At 37.8% G+C, this 17,302-nt stretch overlaps 2 protein-coding genes across 3 annotated transcripts; both read right to left on the bottom strand.

The window, feature by feature from the left end:
- Positions 1 to 1,986: 1,986 nt before the first annotated feature.
- LOC113209937 (cleavage and polyadenylation specificity factor subunit 5) lies at positions 1,987 to 8,893 on the bottom strand. Its single transcript, XM_026427710.2, has 6 exons — positions 8,659 to 8,893; positions 8,125 to 8,325; positions 7,976 to 8,039; positions 5,711 to 5,876; positions 3,147 to 3,261; positions 1,987 to 3,057 (listed from the first exon to the last, which is right to left on the bottom strand). Exons 1-6 carry the CDS (start codon positions 8,772 to 8,774, stop codon positions 3,036 to 3,038), a joined length of 684 nt encoding a protein of 227 aa, XP_026283495.1. The 5' UTR covers positions 8,775 to 8,893; the 3' UTR covers positions 1,987 to 3,035.
- A 790-nt stretch (positions 8,894 to 9,683) lies between these two features.
- On the bottom strand, positions 9,684 to 17,302 carry LOC113209936 (serine/threonine-protein phosphatase 6 regulatory subunit 3). 2 transcript variants are annotated; one of them, XM_026427708.2, is made up of 21 exons: positions 17,158 to 17,302; positions 16,750 to 16,853; positions 16,595 to 16,674; positions 16,253 to 16,523; positions 15,993 to 16,163; positions 15,738 to 15,907; positions 15,542 to 15,658; positions 15,292 to 15,451; positions 15,060 to 15,212; positions 14,841 to 14,972; positions 14,646 to 14,710; positions 14,359 to 14,554; positions 14,187 to 14,273; positions 14,010 to 14,107; positions 13,594 to 13,770; positions 12,784 to 12,908; positions 12,418 to 12,660; positions 12,198 to 12,327; positions 11,973 to 12,122; positions 11,801 to 11,902; positions 9,684 to 11,723 (listed from the first exon to the last, which is right to left on the bottom strand). In XM_026427708.2, exons 2-21 carry the CDS (start codon positions 16,807 to 16,809, stop codon positions 11,675 to 11,677), a joined length of 2,736 nt encoding a protein of 911 aa, XP_026283493.1. In that variant the 5' UTR covers positions 16,810 to 16,853; positions 17,158 to 17,302; the 3' UTR covers positions 9,684 to 11,674. The 2 variants fall into 2 exon arrangements, with proteins under 2 accessions (XP_026283493.1, XP_026283494.1); XM_026427709.2 differs by lacking the exon at positions 13,594 to 13,770.

Here is a 17,302-nt window from a genome sequence, read left to right as displayed (position 1 = left end):
TACTACCCCCCCACTCGGGGCCCTCGCCTTTCAACCCCTAACCTGCCTCGGCCGCCCTTGCTGGTCCATCCCGAGGGGCCACCCGCAACGACCCTCCGGTGAGAGGGACCGTCCTAGCAATAACCTTTACCCCACCGTCCCTCCGCCCCTCCTCCCCCTACTGCTCAGCAGCTCAGCAGCCCCGGGGGGAAAATAAAAAAAGCGCCAATTTCAAGTCTGAAATAATTCTATAGATAAAGGTGAGGTGGGTTTATTACGAATTTGCCGCGCGGCCAAGCTTATCCCCCCTCCACTTCCCCATAATACTGACACTAATTTATTACGCAAAATTCATTCGGTCTGGCTTGGGCCGGCCGAGGTGCGCGAGGGCTGGCCGCGTCCGGGGCGGTGTCCTCGGGTGTTCTCGCCCAGACCAGACGGGCCAGAGGCGCACCCCGAGAGCACTCCCGCCTCGCCCCGGCCGCTCTGCTTTTAAAGTCGGCGCGGGGAGAGGCACGGAATTTCATTTGCGTATCCCCGCACAACTTTTGAAGAGTTTTAATACCGAGAAAGTCGCAGTTTATGCAGACGGAGATATAATTTGATGAATTTTAATTAGCACTTTTCGGGCTACTTGACCCTAGGAGATGGCCTGCCGCTGATGGTGGTGGTCAGGGAACTACACGGGCGAGAGAGGAGGACTTGTTTGGAGTCCGAGCTATGCGGGGGAGGGATGTTGGGAAACAGGGGTTGGAAATGCCAACTAAAGTACTGTGACTTGGTCTCCTCTCCACTCAGCGCCGAGCCACTCAGCCCGTTAACTCCGCTGGACGTGATGAAGCGTACCCAGCGTATCCGTCTCGTCCGAAGAGCAGCTTGCGGAGGAAGATTCTCGATAGAAAAGGGGTCCCGCGTAATATCTCGACCAGCGCCGAGTCATCAGTGGCCGTCGGGCCGCGTTTTATTTTTTCAAGTCTTACTCGTCTGTTCGTCCTTTTTTTCTTGCTTTGCCTGCCGGCCTCGTACAGCACCACACACTTCTTGAGCTCCTGACACCATCCCCCCGCCGTCTCACCCCTACTGCTCTCTGTGTGTGACGGCGACAGGGGAACACACACACACACGCACACACACACAAACACTAAATTGGAGGCTGGGCGCCGCGCATACCTGAGCTGGCGTTGTTCACTTATTGCTGTAAACTGCCAAGGACACTCACCTGTTGTAATAAGGAGGGAGCCAGCGTGTCAGCCGTCAAGTGCTTCGCCGTTACTCCAACAGCCCCGACGGCGGCGCCTACCCGGCCCACCCGGCCCCTCGACTCACTCACTCACTCACACGACGACTGCGACAACTGCGCACTCCGGCACACAAAAGTAAACACTCGCGTTTCGCAAGCAGACGACACTCGCCTCGCCTCGCACTTGCCGGCACGACGGCTCGGCAGGTCGGGCGCGCGATGGGGGTTGCTCCTCCGCTACGCTACGCTCGGCTCGGCGGCACCGCGCCGCGACGCTACTACGCTCCGCCACGCCACACACTCCCGGGGGCTCGCGATGCTGCGGGGGCCTCTCCTCTGAGCCTGTGCTGCTCCGCGACGTACTCGATGCGCACCGTAGGAAGGCCCTCTGGACACTGGCTGCTGTGTGCGCGCGGCGCGCGGCGCGGTGCTGCGCGCGCTCGGCCCGGCAGCGGCGGCGAGGTGGCACGGGCGGGCCGGGCTGGATGGAAAGGGGGAGGTGTAGCGTAGCGCCAGTGCCAGCGCCCTCCCGCTCACCGGCACGAAATACGCTCACATTATTGGACACGCTACTTAACCCCTTCCCTCTCGAAACACGAAAAAAATAACATTGAACCTGATGAATAACAGTGGTGTGAAGGTCAAAGTGTAGTAGAGCCAATCATTAGTATTTTACTGATTTTTATTCTTCTTAAAACAAAGGAGAGAGAAACATTTTTGCTGTCTGAGAGGATTTGACCATGACGGTGGAAATGAAACACCACATGTTTATTACTATGGTTTATTGCAAAGAAATGAAAATGCCATTTTGTCATAAAAATGTAATGTTTGTTACTGGCCTGACAGGAATTTCGGACCGAGTCAGAAGACACCCAACTGGAACATCGTCGACTTAATCTATTGCTTTTATGTGACAGGTATCAAAGCTTATTTCATTCCTTTCAATATCGCTCATCATCAGCTTTTCATTTTACAGTCATGCTGAATGATTGGTCAAAAATTAATTACACTTTAAACATTACAAGACAAAAAGACTTTAACTGAAGCAAAGTGGTGATAAAATCTGATTGTTACATGGCAGCAGGTGGCCTAAACTTCATTGAAACGCTATAATGGGTCATTAATTAACATCATCTTCCTGACACAGGAGAGACTATACCAGACAATTCATTCAGAGACAACTCAAGCAGTCAGAAATAGAAAACATAATATGTATATGACACAATCCTTTAACATAGCATTACAAAGTGATAAGGAATCACAGTAACAGAAAAAAATTATTGTAGAACACCCTACAATAGAATTAAAAGAAACTGACCACAGAGGGAGATCATTTAGGAAAACATGTGTATTCCCATACATTTTTCACTTCAAGTCTGATAGCTGACAAACTTAATGAGCATTCAGGTCACTTATGCCAAACAAAAGTTCCCTGTGAGAATAAGGTAGGTAAGTGCTCAAAATTCAAAGCTAAATAATATGTTTAAAGAGGGAAAAAATAATACACTTCTTTTAGCAGTCATACCTTTTTTCCAGATCTAATACACTAAAAGAACTCTACTCTTTAATCTAAAAATATAAAAAAGATTTACATCCAAACATACAGAAAGGTGACACCAAATTCACACAAGTTTTAAATTTAAACCGGTAACTCTTTCTCATCCTGACTATCACTCTCTTCACTTGCCAATGAGACAGAAGTCTCATCTAAAGAGTCCACAATTGGATGATCAGCTGCTAAAATATTATTTCTCGTCACTTCCAGCTTCAAAGAATCACAACTCCGCCTTTTTGCAGGCGAAGCATGAATTAACCCTCACAAATATACAAAGTTGAACCTAGAAAAGGAATCAAATTAAGTTATAACAACTTAGAATTGAGGTTTAAGTTACATTGGTTTAACAAATGATACCAAAAATAGCCTTACCTGCAGAGGGCTTGAGGTAATGAAGAAATAATAGGGCCATACCCTTGAGCATTGTCATACAGTTCAAATAAGGGAGCAGCAACTAGCTTGTAGTTTTTAGGAACTGCAAAAAGAGCTGGAAAAAAGGAAAACAAATATTAGGTATAGGAAGAAATCTGAGTAATAAATGGCCATAAAATAACACCACATATGAAACAAGACACCAAAACTTAAGGTAATGTCACATCTAACAAATTGTGTATCACAGAATATACCAAGTTTTCTAGAACTGAACTGTAGGTTGAATGAACAAAGTAATATTGAGAGCAAAATGGCTTTTTTGGCAAAATTAAAATAAAATTGTACTTCTAACAAAATTAACAAATAATCCAAGAGAAGTTAGTATAAGTTAACCCACAGCCCCCCTCGTCCGATAATTATTTATTGACCCTACAACATGACAATCTCATGCAATTAATCTCATCTATGTATCCCAGAGAAAAGCTTAACATCATGATTTAAGACCAGCATTGCTCCTTATATCTGATAGAAGGTAAAACAAAAAAAGTAGAAATCACAATTACAAGACTTAAATTTTTCATCATCCGAGATAACATAATGGAAGTTAACAATCACTAACTTCCAAATTATGCTGAGTTGCCCTTCACAACAATTTATTTTTGATTTATATTTTAAATATTTCAAGTTTGCAGTACAAGCTTCTCTAATGGCATAAAAAACGAATAAAGGCTGAATAGATTTGCCAAATAATTGTCACATTATTTACAAAGATGCTGTAGAAAACCGCTGAAATACCGGTAACCAAGATATGTTGAGAGTAGACAATGAAGTGTATTGATTTATAGATATGAAATATATTTATGGTCATGAAACAGTAAGACTGCACTACCCACTATAAGCTGGGATTAGAAAAATTGAGTTGGTGTAGATGTGGAAATGCTGAACAAGCTAACGGCCAACCAAGAAATATAAACTAACAGTAGAGTACCCTACTTATTTTTTAAAAATTTGGGAAAAAAATTCGGAAACATTGATGTGACACTATCAGCCTCTTCCACACAAATTGGAACAGGATAGAAAAACAAATGGTTAAGGAACAATCTTAAGCAAATATTGTGTGAACACAATGGAATTTTAGAATATATGATACATAAAAGGTGGATCAAAAATATGACACATGCATGGAAAAGATCCCAACCAAGAAAGCAAAGAAAAAGCAATGATAGTTCAATGCTAAACAAGATCATTAGTCCTATTGCCTTGAGTTAGTGTAATTGTACAAAAATAAACTGAAACTAAACTTCACTAAACTGATTTGTTCACATCACAACCCTGGTTGGAAAAAGTGCCGTACATTTGCACACATTTTATCCATCATTATCCCATATCACTGAACAGAAACCCATGAATGGATAACAGCAGCAAAGTGGCACCCTCCAAACAAAGATTGAAGTAAGTCTTCTCTTATGGGCACTGAGCCAATTCAAAATCATGAGACAAAATGAGCATATATCATGACTGTCACACTCCATTTTCTAGGACTAACCACAGAACTTCCATTTACTGCAGAAGCACATCCAAATAAAATACCTCAATGTTTCTGTCATTCAATTTTGAGAGGACAATTAAGACAACCACTGTGATACAAGGGCAAAGGGAAGCTAGTGTGCCTCTGGTCCAAACAAGTCCATGGAGCTGTGCTAATGTCTTATTCTAGTTAATGTCTTCTAATAGCTCAAATCCAAATCACAAGATGCCAATACCAAGATGGAAGTTAAAGGGCAAAGGATCAAGTGACATGTCACACCAAACTAACTACTAAGAACAAATCCTTGGTCCTTTTAGCTTGGTGAAGGCATATCATACAAAAATACCATGAGAGTTATAAAAGGTCATGGCCGACATGAGCATAGCATATCCCTGAATATCAAAGAACTAATACCCAGGCACAGCTTTATATTCTGTTGTTAAGAACCCTTTCTCACAATGTTTCACTCAACAGCCTATGAGAAATAGATGAATGACTTTAATGACATTGCATAGCTTATAAAAACACCAGCAAGTCTGACAAAAAATCCTTTAAAACTTTCATTTAGTTCGCAAACCTCCAGCAATTTCAATTTCAAATGTGATACATTTGAGACAGAAGGATAGAAACATTCCAAATAAGGAGTTTGCTATTAAGGTAATTTGTTGATTACAAGTTGAATCACTTTCAAACCACGCATATGAAAGTGCTAATAAGTGCATTCCCTGTCTAAAATTAATAGGTGGTTTCGTTCTGTAGAACTGATGTAGGATACATAACACTTAAAATTATCCGAATTATTTATCTACAAGCAAACATGTTGCTTCCAACATCTACAACCAGTCAAAATACTTTCAATGAACATGAACCAACAAAGCTTAAACAGTACGCAATACCAAGACATTGTGAAAATGACCGCATGCAAAGTTCTTAAGATAAATTAGATACTGAAAAGTTTCGTTGATTCAAGGAAATTAAACGCATTTAACTGGTAATGAAGAACATAAACAGTTCAAATACCACAAGATATTCCTACCCTTTTCAGCCAACTGGACAAGGAAAAGTCGCTTGTGCTCTTTGGGCTTCGTGATGTGTGGAGGCACGTACGGATACTGAGGAGGCTCAAAGTTGGGGCGCCACCAGTTGCCTATTGTGTCCTCGATCACCCACTCTTGCTTTACACCGTCCTGCCGACCAAGTGTCTGCAACGAGGAAAATGCCGCCACGCCCACTTCGTACAATCTTCAAAATACAATCTTCATACAAAACAATATTTATAAAGGAAAAAAAAAACGATTAAAAAACAAGAGACCATGCAAAACAAAACAGTAAAAAGTTGAAAAAATAAATTAAAGGGACAAACAATATACATCGAAGTGCAAGTTTAAATAGTTGTCCACTTTTATGGTTTTATCAATCAATGGCACTAAGAGAAAGTCTATGAGATACAAAAAGTTGGATTCCCACCCACAGCAAATTGTGAGCGATCAGAATACCCTACAAAAAAGAAATGCTGCCAAATATTTATTAGGGGTTTAAGTATTAGTTGCCAAAGCGTACGATATCTGACAAAAGAAGATATTTCTGGTGCAAAAACTACATATATGCCAGAAACAAGAGGTTTTGAGGGGAAAATAATGAGTGCTCATAAGAGAGATATCCAAAAACAATTTCTGAACATTCAGAGTGCAAAATTGAATACAACTTTCCAACTCTTAAAGGATGGTACAAAGTTTAGGAGCTGAAAGAAAAACATTAAATCTTGTGTTGAGGGGACCATCAAGTACATATTGAAATTAAAAACAAAGGCAGTGCTCACTAATTAATTTTTTTTTAAAGTAAAAGAAAAGGAAAGAAAAAAACTTTTAAAATTCCAGAAAATTAACACTATTCCTAGTCAGGATATAAAAACATGATCCTGTTTTGCCTCCCACAGTACAATTGTTCACTGCGACAGTGTTGCATGGTATAGTGTATAACCAATGCATGGGACAAAGTGTGTTTCAGTGATCATAACATGCTTTTACCAACAAATGGGATTCATTGAGGGAACATTCATATTCACAAAAGGTAAAGAGTGACTAGAACTGCGGATTCCTATAATTCGGACAACCAAATACTCTATTACTGATGAGCAAACACTGCCTAAGAGAATGTGAATTTGAATCAAGAAATAATAAGAAAATCATAATGGAAGGGACGAATTGTAACATAAACAGATACAGATAACATAGAAACATTCATAACACTCATGTATCTGTTTAGTGATAAGGTCTACTGCAAATCACCATTATTATTGTAGGAACTATTGTGTTGTGAATAAACAGGTATTTAAAAAATCTATAACAATAAAACACTTGGGTTTCGTATTCTCCGCAAGTAAGGAACTACTTGAATGTCCAAGCTTCAGCACAGTATTGAGGCTGAAGCTTTAGGAAAATTGACCTCGCCAAAACAGTTTTGGGTGTTGAAGAGACAAAACTACAGAGGCATAGAAGAATAAAACAGACAAGAAAATTTCAAGTTAAGGTTACTTTTTCTTCAATTGTGTAGAGAAGTTTGAATAATTTAATTTTGCAAACCTACTGAGCGTATCAACACGGTCAAAACTTTATAAGAATGTTTCAAAAATTTAAGATTTGGTATTAATAAGTATATAAGTTTGGTTCAGTCAGGGAAGCAGAAAAAGCTGGTTTGGTCCATATCATTAGCATAGATTTAGAGATGTTGAACAATGTCACATGTGATTAAACACAATTATTGACAAGAAAAATAAAGCATTGTTGCATTAATCTCTAGATCATACTAAAAGGAAAAAATTAGAACATTCATAAACCTCACTGATTGAACATTCAGGATTTGAGACTTCCACAATTAAACTGAACCATTGATCAACCATTATCAAACTTTGGGAAATAATTTTAACAAAAACTTTCACAAGAAGAAATCCAGTTTGAGAAAATACCTTAAACAGGAAAGATGGCTCAAAAATCATATTTTACATAGGTTGAACAAGTACCACACTACAAAACAGCAACATCAAATAGTTAAGGATAGGACTGTGTAACGAAGCTGGGTTTCAAAATTGTGTTATTTAACATGATTAAGACTGAACCAAAGATATTCAAATTGGGAAGTCGTTGATGGAGCCTAAAGGAAAATTGGAATCGACAGGATCCATATAGGATTGAATTGAAAAATCTCCATATGCGAACATAGCATGTAAGTTTTACATAACATGGAAGCACTTAAGATTTTTTACAAACTTTAGATTTCATTTAATAGCATCATATAAACCTACCTCAGTTAAAAGTCGTTTAAGTCCATCGACTTCATCTTCACCTGCATTTAGCTCTCCACCGGGTCTAGAATTAGATGACAAAGGCTGATTGTGAGAGGTTTACGAAACACTATGACTGAACAAAAATCAACTCTTAAATCATTACTCACAGCTTAAAGAATGTTGTTCCCAACTGAAGGAGGAGTACATGGGGGAGACCATGTTCATGAACGAGTAAAACTCCTTCAACACTTCGTCTCATTCCAATTTTATCAAACTCCTCTCTCATCCTTTGGAATCTCGCAGGAACTGAAGGATCTTTCTCAAACAGAGGCTCCTTTGTGCCAAATGTGTAGTTAGTGAGTGGATATCTAAATTAACACAAGCAGAAAGAGCGGGCAAAAGTCAATAACAGGCACAGGTGAGAAGAAAGCACATTCGCTAAGAACCGAGGTAGTGGTGTGTGTCAACACTAAACAAGATGCCTAAGGCTCACATAACCTCACCACAGGCTACTTTAGCTTAGGTATGAATATGCGACTAAAAACCGATAGTTACACCACCGCCCTTTTTTCCAACGATACGAAACATTCAAGTTAACTTGATGATTCTGTGCCGAAACACATTTAAAAAGGACTTTCACACATTGTTTTACAATTTGAAAGTCTTCTCTCAGACACATGAACGGACGCCAGGCTACTTACAAATTGATTGTCCTGTTTATCGCACTGTTTGTAGAGTTCACAAACTTTTGATCGAAAGGCGAAGTTTGACTTGCTCTGCGTGGCCAGCCACTGCCCTTAATTTGAGTACTGGCCATTTTTAAATAAAACTCTGAAAAACCTTTGCCAAGACCCAAAACACAAGCGTCCCTCTGTCCCTCTCTTTCTTTGCTCCGGCGCTCCGGTCCGGTTGGTTCGGCTCGGCTCGCTGCTCTCTGCGGAAGTCTTCGATCCGAAACCACTACGCTAGTCATGTCCTGGTATGTGGTGTTTTATTAAGGGTTTAAACAGACCGGTAATGGAAAATCAGTTGCATTTGATCCATGTGAAAAATGTAACTGTTTGTTCTGTATTTTATATTCTATTGCGAAAACCCCGATGCGTTAATGTCAGCCGATTTAAAAAATCTATAATAAGGTACCATATCACGCGACTTGTTTCCTGTCTGCGAAAATTCAAAGTGAAGTGTCAATGGAAAACAAAGTCTCTTTACTTGAAAAATGTGTGTAAGAGATGTTCATTTTTATTACCATGGAATTATTTTCTTTTTTCAGAACAGATTGTGCCAAATTGAACTATTTGTACATAGTAAATATGTGACAACAACAATAGCTTTCTCAGAATCAGACAATTTCAGTCATCAAAATAACATTCATGAATTTTAGTTTTCCTAACATAATCACCAAAAATTCGTAGAATAAACCAGAAATTTCTCAAATATAAACTGTTTAAAAATTTTACGTTGAATTGTTTGAAGTCAGATTTTACACTGCTGTGCAGATTGGTACTCCAAACAGTGGGGCATGCAGGACAGTACTGTTGTATCAACTTCTAGCTGTTTTTGAACTACCCATCAGAAAAAAGTCTACACTAGTAGTAATAACAAAGTCCTTATGTATTCTTCAGCTGAATATTTGGTTGTACCTTATGTAAATATTTTGGATGGAGAGAAGTGAAACTGCCTCTACAACCAAGTAGGTTGAAATTTCCTCATAGATAAATCAATAGTCATTAATTTAAAGTTTATTAATGTACAATGTTCTACACGGAACACAGCTTTTGTGCATTCAACATCACAAGATAAGTCTTGAGATTCTCTCAACCAACCAACAATACCTTTCAAAATTAGCTCGCAGAATATTTTACTGTAATGAGAGCCGGCAACCAAAGGACTGCTTTTGATTGAAAAAATGATATCACATAGGAAGATGCTGTAAGAACTTCGACATATAATACTATAATGCCATCACGATTAGGAGAACCCTACATTTCATACAAGGGTACATACTTTTTTTTAACAGTATTGTGATCCTGTAATGTTCATTATGTAAGTCTGTTTTGATGGGATTTTTTGTTTGCTTTCACTAGAATTATATATAACAGCAGACTAATGTATGGTTACCCTGTTTACTTTTATGCTCGCCACATGCTACTCTGTGTAGCAGCACCAATTTTTGTTACCACCATTGAGAACATTCCTATATAAGACTATTGACACTAAGTTTTCAGTCAAATTTACTGGCAAACAAGTTACAAGGAAAATCGGAAACAATATTATTTGGTCTGTCAATCGCTCAGTTGAACATAAAGGGCTCTGATGCAATTGGATACTTTAGGAAATTACAAGCCCTCGACCTTTTAGATGAACAGGTTGCAAAACAGAAAAATATATGAAGCCTCACAATGCTACAGTACATGAGAGTGTGACTGCTTGAAAGATTACACAGTGTCCAACACTGATGCAATACCTAACTCTTCTTACAATATAATATGATAACACAGAAATTTCAATTCCAATAAACAACTTAAGTTTAAAAACAAATATGTACACAGTAATCATAAATATCCATCACAAACTGAACAAAAGCATGTGTAGCACAAGGACTTAAATGACACAAATGAATAAGAATTTTTAAAATAAAACCAAATTAGAGTGTATTTCAAACAATATGGAAGAATCCTGAATGAATGACCACTTGCATAAAATCATGAAAAACGTCTCTCAAGACAAAATCTAATTTAAAAACGTCAGATACTGTACTTACCCTTACAAGGTACATATTTTTTCCCCAATTCCAATAGATAAAAATAATACATTTTCAAAAATCAGGTATAATAACCATGCTTTGCTAATCTCACTTTTACAGGTAAATATCGAGCTTCAAGATAAATGTACAGCTATATTCTCATAGTGTCTTACTTGACAGAGGTTGAGTCACAAAAATAGGTCTTTTGGGCTTTTACCATAATACCTAATAAGCACAAATTTGGTACCAGAAGGATTCACAGATAATACATTAGACAAGCAGGTTGAAGCATATCACAATACACTGCTTTAAGAGCAGAATTAACTAACAGCATGCCATTCTCCAAAAGCTTAAAATTTCCACTTCCATTTCTGTTTATAGAATGGTTTCACAGGACCAGTATTGTACTAAAAAGGTGATCAAAACCACTTTGGGTAATACAAAATTGATTTACATAACAAGTTACAGGTAACTCATGATAAGCTTAATACATTAGAAAACAATCACATCTTTACAACACCTTGTGAAAAATTTAGAAGTTGTTTATCACACCAAAGATTAGAGTGGCATCCAGGTCTTTCGTCTGACACAAAGATTTGAGCAAAGAGATCTTGATGTTAAGTACAAAACATACAAAATAAGCAGCTCAGTACAATAATTCATTCGCTTGACATTAACCTCAACTAACTGCCAAAGGGTGGTGACCATTTTTTTTCCTTAAGTATTATCATCCATTAAGTTTGAATGCGAGAACTATTTAAAGTTCACTTTACATAGTGTGCCAGTCATTTATCAAATATTCATTACTTCATGAAACACAAACATATTTATTATATTTACAACACAATATCATTTACTAAACACAGATAAATTTGCGATATGCACTGAATGGTTTTCATTGGTTATATGCCTCATATGAGATCCATGTCCAAGTTCAGCTTAGAGGTGATTAGATTTTTAAAAGTTGGTAATTAGGCAGATTTACTTGATAAATCATCAGCAACAGTGCCCTCGACCTCCCTAAAAGAAAATATTACAAATTACATTTAATCTGGAATCCAGCACAGAACACCCAAATAATTATCAAATTTTAGTACCTTTGTTCTTCTGCTTCTTCTGAAGGCACAGGCTCATCAACAACAGCTTCAGAATCATTTTGTGCGGCTGTTTCACTGTCATTTTGAACCACTCCTAAAAATCTGAAACACATTTTCTCTGAGACTGTGCATTTTTAAAACTAACAGCAGTCTACAAGATTAATTTGCGTACCTTTGATTATCTAAACCTAATTTATCAGCAACCACCACTCGAACTGCAGCAACAGCAGCAGTTGCTACTTCATCAACCATGGCTGTAGCTGTTGAAGTTACGTCATCAGCACTGGAGGTTGGGTTAGCATTAGCATCAGCTTCCATAAAACTGCAACAAGTTTTTAACTTAAACCATACTACACCCACGATATTAAAGGGATATCAGCACTTTCAGCTTTAATACCTGACGCCAGCAGAATTCGGTTTTGACTCACTTCCATGGAGCTCGGGTTCATCTGAATCTTTGGTTTCAGGTGATTCTTTTTCAATGGTATGAGCTTGAGCTTCAAATTTCTCTTCATGGACCTCCTTATCTGTTGAAGCATAGAAAATGAGATAATTCACATGTCTAAAAATGAAAGGTTCTAAATAACAATAATTTATTTTGAAATTCAATTACAAACCTCCAGAATCTGAAACAGGTTGCACAGTGGCACCACCACCAAACACTGCTGATTCAAGAGATTTTTGACCGTCGTTAAGTTGTGTGCTTGAGCTAAAATTTGTTTCAAAGCTAGAGAAATCAGCCCAGCCTGCATCTGAGGAGCCGAATGCTTCGGCAGCCGGCACAGGTGCGGGTCCCGTTGAACCCCACGGATTTTGGAAATCAGCTATAGTGTCAAGGGTTGCAGCGCCTGATGACCAAACTTTTAAAAAAGAAGAAAGGAGGGGAATTGTAAAAAACATAACACTAGCAACAACAACAAATATTAAAAGGCAGCAGCTACAGTGGAATAAAAATTGTGAAAGGAGTAAAGACATTAACTCACTGTCATTGACATCCACATCCATTCTAGTGTCTGATTTGGTAGGCCTCCTCATTTCATTTTCCTCTTTATCATCATCCTCCTCTTCTTCATCTGAGCTACTTTGATCCTTATCCATTTTCCATCGGCTGTGAGGAAATTAAAATATAAATGTTAAATGGGATTCCCTTCACAAAAATAATTTTTAACACAAGAGGGTCAAAATGGGAAGCAGCAAACACACTATAAGCAAATAGACACCACATGAATTGAATTAGTAGGGGGTTTTTCATTCTTATTTTGTGGGTGATCTTATCAGCACATAGAGATGGTTAGGTTTCTAGTTCAAGATTCTACTTGAAAGGTCCCTTACACAATATTTAGTATGTTTAACTGTGGTAAAAATCTGCAATAATGTACACACGAATTTGGCTGTAGATTGTTTTAACAATTTAAATTATATTGATTGCATAACGCCGAGGCATAAATGGTATTCCAAATAGAAGCATTATTGTTACTGCATACAATTAGTAATAATAATTTGTAAATGCAAATATTTTTAAATCTTGTTACCCAAAGAAACGTTGAATTAAATGTTAACTTGTTTTGTCCTGGTTCTCATAAGTCAAGAAAGTTAGTGAAATTACTCTCATTTGTCCATTTCTAAATTAAAATGAACACATGCTCACAGTTCTTGGTTAGCACAAAACAGCGACCATGAGCATGCAATATTAAAAACATTTTCAAATTAGAAAGACAATGAAACCAAGGAATATAACTTCCAATTTCCAATCTAATCCTTGACTGACTACAGAAAATATTGGGGTTTTGTACCTAGATTCATTTTCAGAGGTTTGAAAACTGCCTAGGTTGGTATCTTCCCAAGCACTTTCCTCAGCATCTTCAAGAGACCGCAAATTCTTTGTACAGACATGCTTAAACCATTCATATTGTCTGTCCACATCCTCATTTAGAGCAACTGACATCTCAGGAAGGCGATCCACCGACGAGCTGTGTGAATATATGTCGTATATGTCAAGTTTTCAGAGTTTAGATAAATTATTAAAAAGACCACATATGACGAGAAAACAAAATTGGAGTGACTGACTCAAAAAAATGTAAATATGCAAAAGGAAATGCTGACAAGGTAGATCTAGAGACCCAGTAGATAAAATAGACCATATAGTCCCAAACTATCTGTAATAGGTACTTCTTTGACACAAATATAAAGAAGAATTTTAGATACTCACTGTAGAGTATCCTCAGGATCATTGAATTCATTATCATGAAAACCATAGTTCTCAGTAAAGCCAGGTGCCATTTCTTGCACTTGGTAATCAGCAAATGCCTGAATTGGAAAAGAAAAATGAAGTAAAAACATGTGGACTACATAAAACTGAAATCTCACAAAAATGTGAAATACTCACTTGTGATGTGTCGGGTTGGAAAGCAACGTGTTTGTAATTAGCTTCTTCCTTATCTAATTCCATAGATTGTAAGGGTGGAGCTCCTCCCTGAAAAATAGTAAACAAAGACGATGAGCAAGGGACAAAAACAAACACCCAAGTAATCAATCATGTTTATATCTGTGGTACTCACCAATGCAATATTGTGCGTCTTATTTATTTCACTTAAGGTGCAACTAACAAACTCTTCCCAGACACCAAGAACTTCTGGTGACAACTGTTTCACCAAAATTGGTCTCAAAGAACACTTGGCCACCTGGTCTACAACGAGATTAGCGATCTTTATTAGATGGCCCATATAACCTCGCCGTTGGCTTTTCTCTTTTGACCTGGAATCAAGGAAGTAAGGCAAATTGGTGATAAGCTAAAACTACAGATCTACAGCAATCTAATAAAAGAGACATTCTAAACCAAACTTACTGGTTTGCTTCATTTTCTTCCCAGGCATCTAATATCCTCCTCAACAAGTCACACTTCACAAGTAACTAAAAACGAACACAAGATATATAATACAGTTAATTAAATATATGTATATGAAAACTTTGGACGTCTAGAAACATAATTCAACCAATCACTTTTAGATCTAAAATAAAGTTAAGGATAAAAATTTCTTACATTTTCAACTAAACAATGAACCTGTGGATCTCCTTCACCTGAAGCTTTAGTTTGATGCTTCAAGGCAGAAGCTATGCACTGTTCAACCTGTGTATGTAAGAAATTATTCCACTGATATTTGAAAAACAAGTCCTGAAAAATAATATTGATTGGTATTGGTAAGAATATAAAAATAACAATGTCAATAGATTTTAAAATATTTGGAAAAATTTGTATTACCAGCAACACTTCAATGGTACCCAAATTTGCCAATTCTTGATTAATGGCAGGATTGTTGACAGCTATGAGTGCAGCAACTAGTCTTGCCACTTGCAACCGAGTGTTTCCAAGAGGAGGATCTAAAGTTCCCACAGTAGTCTTCACGGGTGGTTTCTGAAATTATGAATTTAAAATAAGGTGCCACAGAGTAGAAGAAAATGTGTAAATGTGACTTGGCTTGATCTAAAGTTACCTGAGGAGGATTAAGCAGCAGGGCATGGAAATCTTTGAGTCTTGGTAAAATGGCAGCTATAGTTGTGTGTACGACAGGAGGCACAGGCGGTGAAGGTGGTGGTATTTCCTCCTCTTGTGTAACTTGTACTGTCTCATCAGTGTATGTTGTTTCAGGAATCCTAAAAAGTGATATAGAAATTAGAACTTATAGATAGATCAAAATAGTGAGTTCAAGAACAGTAATAGAAACAATAAATAATAAAAATTACCTTGGTTGTGGAACTTCAATCAAGGTTAAAAGCACACCAATACCACCAACAATACCAGATTCACTTTTTGTCTCTCCACTTAACATGTGGTCCAAAAGTTCTGCCACAGTCTCTTGTCTAAAGGTAAAAAAGAAAAGGACTTGATAAAATTGTATTACAAATGATAGTCAAACACAGAGGTGTCACGGTTTGTTACTTTTCCAACGTGATAAGGATAGGATCTGGATCTGGAGAATTCATTAGGTTCTCTCTTGATTTCCGTATTACATCAGAAAGCAGTTGAGACACATTACAATGACGTTCGGAATCAACATCTGGCTTCAAAAGTGCTATCAATGATGGTATAACGCTTTGGGTTTCAAACCACTGCAAAAGACAAATAAAAAGAAAACGTAAGAAAAATTGTTAACGCGCACCTAAAAAATAATGGAAATAAGTTTACTCAGCGTACATTGATGAGGTTTTGTCTGATATCTGTTCCTTCCATCTGTGTAATAAGTTTCAGCATCAAATCCATGATAGCAGAGGTGCCTAAATGGTTTAAAAGAAGTGGAATGCAGTTTTCTTTTAACTGTAAGAACTGCAAGACTTTTAAACATGTTATCTGGTACAGATACCAATTCTGGAAAACAAAATGTAAAACAATAATGAGTTTTTATTTTCTTTAGTAATTGATCAGATCACATAGTTGTGCTACCAGTAAGGTTGTACCTGTTCACTTTTGCGAGCAACTAGAATACCAAGAGTTTTACTAAAAAATGAAGCAAGGAGAGGATTTAGTGGTGGCTCTCCCTCTAAGAAGGCATAAAGCTTGCTTAGTGGTTCGTCAGCTGCAAGATGTTCATTTATGGCAGGGATGTCACTTGTTAAAAGTTCGCACGCAACGTTGGGGTATTTGAACCTTATTTTTTCATTCAGATCTGCTGGTGGTTCCACTGTTGTGTATGTTACCAACTGTTCCATTACTTCTGGTCGACACAAGCTAAAAGTAGTAAAATTAAAGTGAGTTCTACGAAGTAAACAAGGGAGAAGGTTTTATGAAGTCATACTTACAAATCGATTAATTTTTTGTTTTGCACTTTACATTCTTGCAAAATGTCCTCATCATCCAGGAGTTCTTGTAGGGTCAAATCCTGTAAAAGATTACTAGGGATCACAACTTGTCACCTGACAACATCACAGAACAAGTTCAATAATGAAACACTTACTGGTTTGCTTAGTAATGCTTCCAAGTGATTTGAATTAGTAGTGTTGTATTTCCAAAACATTTTGGAAAATAACAGTTGAAATAATCCAGAGACAAAGATACAACCTGCAATGAATGGAAAATTTGAAAGACAAGTCTAGTCTAACATTCATATCTGCTGCTTATTCAAATTTTCGTAGAGTTGGGGAGATTTTTCGATAGATGCAGAGGAACAGGGAGAGAACTTAAATCTGATTTGACAGGCAAGGCATGAATGAGTTTTATGGTTGACTGTATTTTTCTGCTGTAGCCTAAAGTTTCGGCTGAGAGGTTACCCTCTATTTTTCTGTTGTGATCAATAATACAGAACCGATATATATTAACAGGTAAATTGTAGAATCTTGTGTGTTAAGAAAAGAGCCACACTTACTCTCGCAGAGACGCTGAGGAAAATAATTGCTATTTAGAGAAATAAATACAGATACATCAAAACTACGGGACTACAGCCTAATGTGTGTAACGAGACGTCATACGAAAAATCACTCACAGAGGGCAGCACTGTGTGAATGATATGA

This window comes from Frankliniella occidentalis, unplaced genomic scaffold (genome assembly GCF_000697945.3).
Source record: "Frankliniella occidentalis isolate FOCC.00 unplaced genomic scaffold, Focc_3.1 Scaffold117, whole genome shotgun sequence".
Classification (NCBI taxonomy): domain Eukaryota; kingdom Metazoa; phylum Arthropoda; class Insecta; order Thysanoptera; family Thripidae; genus Frankliniella; species Frankliniella occidentalis.
The sequence above is the reverse complement of the archived record's forward strand: the minus strand, read 5'-3'. Positions and strand labels throughout refer to the sequence as shown.

Excerpts from the sequence above, each read along its gene's own strand:
- LOC113209937 (XM_026427710.2), bottom strand. The coding sequence starts at position 8,774 with ATGGCCAGTACTCAAATTAAGGGCAGTGGCTGGCCACGCAGAGCAAGT. Across the intron at positions 8,040-8,124 it reads GGAACAACATTCTTTAAGCT|ACCCGGTGGAGAGCTAAATG; the intron begins GTGAGTAATGAT and ends ATCTAATTCTAG. Across the intron at positions 5,877-7,975 it reads TTAAACGACTTTTAACTGAG|ACACTTGGTCGGCAGGACGG; the intron begins GTAGGTTTATAT and ends TCCTCGTTGCAG.
- LOC113209936 (XM_026427708.2), bottom strand. The coding sequence starts at position 16,809 with ATGTTTTGGAAATACAACACTACTAATTCAAATCACTTGGAAGCATTA. Across the intron at positions 15,908-15,992 it reads TCAGACAAAACCTCATCAAT|TGGTTTGAAACCCAAAGCGT; the intron begins GTACGCTGAGTA and ends TGTCTTTTGCAG. Across the intron at positions 13,771-14,009 it reads GATCCTGAGGATACTCTACA|CTCGTCGGTGGATCGCCTTC; the intron begins GTGAGTATCTAA and ends ATATTCACACAG.